The sequence below is a fragment of the Branchiostoma lanceolatum genome, chromosome 8, assembly GCF_035083965.1.
Source record: "Branchiostoma lanceolatum isolate klBraLanc5 chromosome 8, klBraLanc5.hap2, whole genome shotgun sequence".
NCBI classification, from domain to species: Eukaryota; Metazoa; Chordata; class Leptocardii; order Amphioxiformes; family Branchiostomatidae; genus Branchiostoma; species Branchiostoma lanceolatum.
Window position 1 is genome coordinate 20,199,299 of NC_089729.1, and position 9,699 is coordinate 20,208,997.

General features: G+C 43.7%; 1 protein-coding gene across 1 annotated transcript; it reads right to left on the reverse strand.

Annotated features, from left to right (window-relative positions):
* Positions 1 to 3,133: 3,133 nt before the first annotated feature.
* Positions 3,134 to 4,046, reverse strand: LOC136439565 (uncharacterized). Its single transcript, XM_066434985.1, has 2 exons — positions 3,789 to 4,046; positions 3,134 to 3,568 (listed from the first exon to the last, which is right to left on the reverse strand). The coding sequence occupies exons 1-2, from the start codon at positions 4,044 to 4,046 to the stop codon at positions 3,134 to 3,136; spliced, it is 693 nt and encodes a 230-aa protein (XP_066291082.1).
* Between the last annotated feature and the right edge of the window lie 5,653 nt (positions 4,047 to 9,699).

Below are 9,699 nucleotides of genomic sequence, written 5' to 3' on the forward strand. Positions count from 1 at the left end.
AACCTATCCCTAAGAATCAAGTCTCCGCCCTCAAACACCGAGCCCCTCCTTCTTATAATTAGCACGCCTAAGGATCTCTTGTAGACTAAGAGCATACATGTTGATAGATTCATCTCGGCCCTGATCCTGGGAATAGACCTTCCCCAATATGACGGACGCGGGGCTGTATCCCCGAATGCCGTCTTCAACTTCTTATCCAATTATGATCCGTCCCCGACAACACCGCTACTTGGCGCTTTGCCTGACCTTCTAGGTTACGGAGCAACATGCCTGCCCTCTGAATCTCAGGGGCATTGTACATAGCAAAAGTGCTTTCTTTTTCCTCTAACCACCTTTCCTCGGGAATACGCCGTCCTCGCCTACATCCACTGATCCCTCGTTGTCTTCGATCCCATCATTTTCGCAATGCTGACAAAGTTTCCCACGGTCTCATCAATTAGCCGCCGGGACTTCGGGTGTAGAACCATGTGGCTGTCATTCATGGCCTCCTCCCTGACCTGGTCCATCCGCTTCCCAAGGGCTTTCACAGAAATATACTCCGTTCGTTACCGTTTCTGTCTCCGGGTCCGTAGCAGCCTTTCCGTACATGAGATGAGTGACGCGTGACATCCACGCGCACAATCATTTTCGTCCGTTACCAAAAAAATTTTAAAAAATCGGCCAAACCGGAAATCATAAAAAGCGGCTGCAAAATGAAAAAGTACATGCTGTGAGTGGTAGAAATAAAACATTTCAGAAATCGGGTATTGATGCCATAGAATGGCAACATCAAAGTCGAAGAAATATTTGAAAGGAACAAAAATGAAGAATCTACATATCGGCCTACCATACTCATCCTTCCTGACAGGGTACATTTCACAATGTCAATGAAGGCAAATTTGTATTTCCATTTTTTTTAATAAATGACCTTTATTGCACGTTTATGATCTGATGAGTTAAATACAGGTCATGCTGGCAAGAAGAAGTAAAGTCACAGTGATAACAAAAATGGGTATCTAACTACATCTAAAGACTGATTGATACCGCTATGTACAGATTCAATTTCTTTTCGTTTCTTAAGGCAGTTGTAGATGTATGAGCATAAAGGGTTTATGAAATGTGGCTTGTCTACGGAATTCGATTCTTCTGAGCTTTCTAAATAACGAGAACTGGGAAACTTAATATATTGCATACAATTAGAGATGGAGATAGAAGTCCCAGAAAGCAAAATAGCATCTCTTCTAGTGACGGGTTGACGGTCTTTCCTGTTCCATTTTCCCTATATTCGGAAGCAACGGGCAGTGCACCGGCTATCGGCACCCGTACCCTCCTTTGGAATGTGTCTGTGAAGACATATAAAAATGACACTACCTCATCACAGCCCTGCATATTACATATTCCTGCTCTGTCTTAACTTCTGCGTAACACCGTCATACATCAAAGCGTAGTCATTGGCTGCTACAATGGCATGGTACTACATTTCCAATGATCCTAATCATTAGGTTAACCATTAAGAAACTATGAGAATATGATCAAGGAAAATGTGAAGTTTTTTTTTTCTTCACAACCTACTACTATATACATAGTAGTCCCACTGCAGCCCACCATGTCCCCTATGTGTACATCAGGCACAGACAAGCGCTGACATGTCCACGGTACCAAAACCAGCCAATGGCCATGCCCATGTTCATGCAGTCCTTTCACGTTCACCGTCCAACCTCAGAAGCAGTTCAGGGAGAAAGGGAAAGAGCAAATAGTGAAAATAGATAAGAAAAACTCCGTGGGGCTCCTGGCCATGCTTCTACCGGTGTGCCCCACGCTTCTTCAGGCAGAGCCTGTGCATATGATGCCCGAACTCCTGATTCCCGGAGTAATGTAGAGCTGAAAGTGGGGAAAGACCTCATATCGATGTGATTTTTTTTTTTGGATAAGTGTTCTAAATTGATAATCCACTCGACACTTAACTGTTGCCTAAGGTACCTATTACTTCATGAATGCTCTTAGTTCTTATAAAAGAAAGCTTGTGTGCCTTCGTCATTTCCTCCCAATGGTCCCACACTTTCTTCATTACTCTGTCAACTGTTTTTACTTTACACATTTGAAAATTGAGACCCCCTTTATGGAAAACTTTTCCATCTACCCCTGCAAGACCACAACATGTAATGGTTTCAACCTTGTCTATGACTATATTGTCGTATTTATGCACTTCTAGATCTATCTTATCGGTTAAATGATTCTTATCTAAAATCACATGGTTTTCTTTGCATCCTGAAAAGTCGATAACTTTTCCATCTACACCTGCACTGTCATAGCAACATGTAATGGCTTCAAGATATAACTCCTGTTTTTTTAATTAGTTTTGAAATCATGGTGTTGAAAAAAAAATGTGCTCGGACTGCCTAATGAAATCCTAACATCGCTAAGTTTACTTCAATGAGTCACGGGTATTCTTACATCTGAAAAATTTTGACATTGAGTCTAATGAAATCTGTTTTTACTGACTCAAATTCAGTGTGTTCTTCTCCTGCACCTACTTTGATTGAAGTTAGACTGTTTGAGGGGGCTGGTCTAACCTTATTATTTTGTCTATGCCCAAACCCTACCCTGGCCCCCCCCCCCCCTCCCCAATCGGTCCTGGCACCGGGGGCTGGCGTCCTGGCTGAAAGTTGTACGCAATTATGTTCTCCGGATCGAAATGTTCTCTCTCCGGATCCATGTTAGTTGTTTTACTTTGCGAACGCGCGGGTCCGAATCTCAGTTCTACTTCACGTTGACGTCGTAGAGTTCCCGGATAAGGTGAAATTCGAGGCAAAATATCAGCGCCTGAGCTTTGGGCAGGCGGTAACGTCAGACCGCCGCCAGATATTCGAACTACGATGGATCCGCGCTTCAACGGGAAAACGTTTTTAGGGTATATTTTCTCATTCTAACAAAATGTACTGGAGCCCCCTGGTGTCCCCCTTTAAGCTGCTGTGTTCGTTCCCTGTATTTGGGTTTGTCTGAGCAGATTCTTCGCGTTCAAAAGGTATTCCCCGTTTGCAATAGGCGGGGTGTGAAGAGTGCCTTAGGAGGTATTGGTGCTTTTCTGTAGGTTATGTGTCGAGATCCGTGGTGAAATCTCCCTCCGAAACGCTGATGGTGACGTCAAGGAAGTTTATAGATGTAGTGGAGGTTTCTGCCGTGAACCTGATGGTCGGATGTGCTGTGTTGAGGTCTGTGCGGCGAAAATATCGTCTATGTACCTCCACCAGACTAATGGTTTGAGGTTCCTTTTGTAAACGTGTTGTTCCTCGAATTTTCCCATGAAGATGTTTGCGTATGAAGGCGCCACTCTCGTCCCCATAGCCGTTCCTTGGACTTGGATGTAGTGTCCTCCGTTGAACTCGAAGTTATTGAGATTCAGGATCCTGCCAAGTAGGTCGCAGATGCCTTCGATGGGAACGTCTGAAGGGCTCTTTTGTATACCTTCTTCTGTTGGGATGTTGGTGTAGAGGGATGACACGTCGAGGGTGACTAGTATGGCGGTCGGCGATATCTTTACGAGTTTGTACAGTTTTTGTAAGAAGTCCGTAGTGTCCTTGATGGTAGTCTTTGCAAAAAAAAAAGCGGAGATATCGGTCAGCAAATTCAGAGATCATTTCTGATGCACTGTCATTGGCTGAGATGATTGGTCTGCCCGGGCTACGTTCCTTATGGATTTTGGGGAGAAGGTAGAAGACGGGCGTTCTTGGGTGTATGGACGCAAGATAGTTAAACTCGTCTTCGCTGATAGTTCCTTCGTTAAGAAGTTCAAGGAGAATTGTTCTTACCAGCGCGGCGTGTTCCCCCGTGAGGCAGGAGTCGATGTGTTTGTAGTGATTTGTGTTGGAGAGTTGACGTAGTGTTTCTTTGATGTAGTCTTCTCTTGTCATGATCACCACCGCGGAGCCCTTGTCTGCAGGTTTGATGAGGATGTCAGTTCTTTGGCTGAGTTCCGCTAGGGCTTTGCGTTCGGCACTGCAGATGTTGGTCGTCGGCAGTCTCGGTGATGGTTCCTTGTGTTCGAGGATTTCCTTTTCGACTGCCATGATAAAGGTAACTAGCGCCGGGTCCCTATGGGTAGGGGGAGCCCATTTGCTTTTGACCTTGAATTTTTGGGTTTCCATTTTGTCGTGGTCAGCGAATAGTTCCCGCAATCAAAGTCTACCGAAGAAGGCGTGGAGGTCTGTGATGAGTTGTTGTCGGTTGAGATCGGTGGGGGAGGGAGAGAAGTTAAGTCCTTTGGAAAGTGTATGTCTGTGTCGGCGAGAGGTATGCCCTCTTGTAATAAATAACTCATGTGGTAATACGTCACTGCTGCCACAAACTCACGGGTCACGATTGCAAGAATCTTGCTGTCATTCTTTTCTGTAGCTATCTTTCTGATGGTGCTGTCTGCCCGCATATTACAACTCTTTAATAACGTCTCACGAATGTTCGTACCCTTTATTTCGTTTATTTCGCAAGGACAGCTTTGTATGTTTTGCCTAACGTCATGTGTCGTCACGATCGGCTAAGCCTCTGTGCAGCGAGCTCCTTCCTTCTCTTTCTGTAGTCCTGACTCTTTTTTTCATTCCCAATGGTTCTTCGCTTTCCGATCTAAAGAAAGTAGAGTTTTGGAGGTTGTGCGGCTAGGCGAAAAGCCTGAGCCGCCGGCCTGGTTGAGGCGGCAAACGACTCACCGAGGCAGTCGACTGCACTTGAGTGGTCGGCACTGCTCGCATGTGTCCTGTTGATCGCCATGTGCTCTTTTTGGGGAATGATTTTCGTGTTGTGCGGTGTTGCGCTTCGACAGCATTTGGTGGACATGAGAAAGCGTTTTTTCAATATCATTTCACGGGATAGTTTATAGTCTATTAAGCTCTGACGTTGTGTTATGTCATCAGTACTGGGTGTAATGTATGTAGATCGTGGAAAGTATTTGGGTGTATGCTCTGGTCCGACAGGACAGATAAAGGATGATGTACTGCAGTTGGTGTGATGTCCATAGAAACATGAGATAATGTTGTCCTTTGCTAATACTCGATTCAAGAAACTCTGATCATCATGGTGAATGCTTATCTAGCTCGCCGAAGCTCGGCAGTACAGCGCTTTGCTAGCGCCTTTGCTAGGCAGGATGTAAACTATTACTTTTTATCATTTGCTTCTTTTTTCGTGAGTGAATCTCCCCCGACAGAGTTTGTTCACTGAGATTTATCTGAAACATCTTTCTTTTCCCTCTGGACACATGCACCCCGCAGTCTAATTTCTCGACTGTTATATCCTATGAAATTTCTCTTATTGCTGCGCGTATCCCCTTCATAGTTTTTGAGTCATTGTCTGTGATGGATTTGTCTATTAGTAATTTTGACATTCCAATAGCAGCAGCCAATCAGTTGTACAAAATAGCACCGATATATAAAAACATGAAAACTGAGACAAAGGAGCGGAAAATATCACTAAGTTTATAAAAATACTTATAAGGTTCAGTCTGTGTGTTCTATGTTTTCATCACGGAGACTTTGTGCTGGAGTCTTGTATACTTGCCTTGCTGCCCTTACCTGAAAAGCAAAATTCACACAATTTGTCACAAAACTGTTTCCTTATACAATGAAAGTTACAGGTCTAGAACTGCAGCGCGGTTGTCCTCTTCCTCGGCAGCGCGGTTGTCCTCCTCGTCGTCGCTGCTAGTCTACTCGTCACAGCTAGTCTCCTCGTCACAGCTAGTCTCCTCGTCACAGCTAGTCTCCTCGTCACAGCTAGTCTCCTCGTCACAGCTAGTCTCCTCGTCACAGCTAGTCTCCTCGTCACAGTAGTCTCCTCGTCACAGCTAGTCTCCTCGTCACAGCTAGTCTCCTCGTCACAGCTAGTCTCCTCGTCACAGCTAGTCTCTTCGTCACAGCTAGTCTCCTCGTCACAGCTAGTCTCCTCGTCACAGCTAGTCTCCTCGTCACAGCTAGTCTCCTCGTCACAGCTAGTCTCTTCGTCACAGCTAGTCTCCTCGTCACAGCTAGTCTCCTCGTCACAGCTAGTCTCCTCGTCACAGCTAGTCTCCTCGTCACAGCTAGTCTCCTCGTCGCTGCAAGTCTCCTCGTCCCTGCTGCTGTCAGACTCAAACCAGTTGGCGCGATACTTACCTTTGCTGCTCAGTGGCTCCTCCTTCCTGTAGTGAGTAGAACTGCAGACGACTTCCGTAGGTCTCTCCATGTCAGGCAGCCGCCTTGCCCGATTCTGAAGCTTCAGAAAGGCCTCACGCTGGTTTCTTAGTCTCATGAGTCTATCTGAGACAGTGTTACCGGCCGAAGATGGTACAGAGACGGCTGCTGCTGGTGGTTCCATGGGCAGAGACATGTTTGGATATGCCTCGCTCAAGATTCGAATTCAGACGGTAGAACACAGAGATAGCGAGAGCTGTTTGGACGAACGTCCGATTGAGCGGACATACTGTTACGATTTCTATTCAGATGCCCACAAATATATAAACTTCTTCAGGATGATACATGAAATATCTTGTAAGATTTCTTGCAATTTTCATCTTTACCTCCATGCCAAATTTCAGGTCGTTTGGAATATTGTATTTTGAAATATTGTATTTTGGAATATTCGAAAAGAGGACAAATATTTTAGACAGGTAGGGACGTGTACAGAAAAAAGTAAGGCTTATGGTATTCATGAAATATCGTATGGATATAAAAAAAGTATGTTATAACTTACATTGAGTTTCCCCAAACTACAAAAAGTATCATCCTTGGAACAGAATTTTCGTCGTAAATACTGTACACAAGTGTATTAGTTATATAGTCCAGACTAAGAAAGTGACTCACTTTTTTTGTCCTCCCACTGCTGGAGATCTGCCACTGCTGCAGGTCTTTAGTGGAAACATTTGTGAGAAAAAAAATGAACATTGTTAAGTTTTATAACTTTATGTGGTGTTGATACGCAGTTTTGATATGCAATTTGCTTCATTGCCAAATGCATCACCTTTTTATCACATAATTTACATCCTACATTGTAAAAAAAAAGGAAGATATCTACTAGTATTTTAATTTGTCAAGACTAATATAATAAGGTGACTCACTCTTTTCCATCAGACTTCTCCCCATCATTGGCAAGCTGCCAAGCTGTATTTCTGTAGTGAAAACATAAAAAAAAGAACATTGTTAAGTTTTTATTATATGTAATGTGATGTTGCTACGCAGAATGCATATATAATTTGCTCTCAAATACAAATCACTCCATCATGCATGCAGAGCATAACTATATCGGGCAATACCTGTGTTTGCTACAAGCAAACGTTTTGAAACGTACAGGTGTGTTATTATATTAATTGTTTGTTTGCTAATTTAGTTTGTATTGGACGACCCAATCGCTGTTCCTTATTGTTATTGTCTCTATGTAAGTTGTAATGTTTATTTCCAGAGATGATGTTTAATGTTAGCGATAGCTAGAGTGCATCATCTCTATGTCCTGTTTATTTTTCTGTTGTATAATAAAAGACAAAAAATAATCTAAAATAAAAGTACTTATAAAGCATTTATGTGGAATTTTATGCTTGTGAAGTTGAAGAAATAGCAGTCAACGTGAGCCAAGAAACGTGTTACTATACAATTCCAGATAAGTGTGTGGACATTAATTTTTTAGAATTCTTTATTACATCAGCTGCATATAAGAGAGACTACAAAACCCCTTTTGTATAGTCTTTTGCTAGACGTTAAACCTTTAAAAAACACCTCGTATTTGAACATCCTAGAGTTTCAATTGTACATAGATTTCTCCATGTCTGCCCCTCGCATCAAGCAGGGCGGCCTATGACATGTAGAGTAGTGTTGAGATGTTGCCCTAGGCCTGAACGCTTGTTGACTTTTTTCACAAATTTCGTTGAAAAAGGAGGTTTCTGAGACATTCTGAATAATACTGACATGACGTATTCATAGAATGTTTGAAAAATGTACGTCGGGGCCCCAATCGTCTGTGTATTTTGATTCAATTTCATAATGCAACGATAAAGGGTTAAATATCAAGGTATCATATCCCATAGTTTGTTTCGGATAATATACAAGTCAACAAAAAGATACTATGACTAGGCATCTTAACTTGATTTTCAGCATGTCTAGGTGGGCCCCTGGGCGGGTGTACGACAAGGCGGTCGAACCTGAGGAATGCGATGTTACCACGTTTTCTCGCTGCCCTCATCTCGGAGGTTCTTTCTCTTCTGGCGAACGGCGTCTGAAAATTCCTTATTGATGTAGATACCTGTTCCTCTCAAGTTTTTTGCTCTCTGCAAGATTGTGCTCTTTTTCCAAATGCAAGCACCAATACAAACATGCTAAATCTGAATCTGGGGTTCGCACTGCTAGCAGCCCGTGACAATGCTGCCCTTGTCCGACAGGTGACAGATCGGAGACGTTCCTGTGGCACCAACTCATGCCAGTTTCTGAAGTCGTCATATATAGTGTCAAACGTAAAATATCTTCTTCTTGATGATTTTGACATTCCACTTGCCAGCTCTGCCAATGTGCAAGATGATCCGTTGGCCCCCATCTTCTTGCCGATTCTTTGCCGGTTTGCACGCCTTTGTCAGTGTAGCTATAGATGCAGTACTTGGTGACAGCATGCTTCAACACTCTATTAACACGGTTCCGTACTTGAACCTCTTCGATCCGTCTTACATGGTCCACTGGTCTCAAGCTTTCTTTCAAATTATTGTAGATCTTGTGAGGCACCGTTAATCTCTCTTGGTACGCTTGATCCACATTTGCCTTGTATTTGCTAACGTCGGAAACACTTATTCCTTCCTTGTAGAGGCATTAGGTTCTGTAGAGTCCTTGGGCTTGAAAGAAGGGCCCCACCTAGGGCGTAGGCCCTGGTCTCAGGCGCAGGAGGCGCTCCGTGGCGTCAGCCTGCTCCCTACTCTGCCCGCAGCTCCTGTGCCATAAATCACAATTGCAAAATCACGTCCACATCCCGCACTTGGGAGCGTCAGAAACCCACATCGTTTACCACCCGAAACAAAAAACTAGTAAATGTATCTGAAACCATTTACCATGAACATTGTAAGTATAATGCTCTTCCCATTTGCGAAATCTTAAACTTAGAATCACACAAAACAAATTCAAGAAGATTATACTTTCGCCATTCTTAACTCATTAAGTATTTACTATCCTACTTAAAAAACACACATTTTGAATGTCGAAAACCAGTCCGAATATGTGTTGAGTTCAACCATTTTGTCAAGAGCTGTGTTCACCTCGTCATTCGTCGTGCGAAAGTGGATTTTCTCATTACGTGTTCACTTCACTATAACCTGCACCGTATTGACAGCCATGACAACCTTCCAGGGTGTCATGATTGAGGGACCCGCATGTATTTGTGACGTCTAGACAACATGCCTGGGACCTCCTTTCCACCCATGTAGCCATGTTCTGTACTCGTTGTCTCGACCCGCTGGTTAGCCCCACATCATCGGCAAAGTCAAGATGGGAAGGTTTTGTCTTGCTTCCCCGTAGCACAAGCCCATTCGCCGCCATTGGGGATTTGCTGCCACCCCCACCCCCCTAGTTCTAGATCCAGATACCTGCAGCTGGCCACAATAAAACTTGGCATGGTCTAAGGCTGTTGAAGTAAGCTTCCATGTATCAAGTACACTTTCGTGGATCAAGTACACTTTTATGGATCAAGTAATTATAAACTTCCATGTAAAAAAAAGTACAATGGCCCGTTCTC

Bases quoted from the DNA above. Each gene is read 5' to 3' on its own strand.
- LOC136439565 (XM_066434985.1), bottom strand. From the start codon at position 4,046: ATGGCAGTCGAAAAGGAAATCCTCGAACACAAGGAACCATCACCGAGA. The intron at 3,569-3,788 runs GTAAGAACAATT...TTTTTTGCAAAG, and splicing joins CGGGGGAACACGCCGCGCTG to ACTACCATCAAGGACACTAC.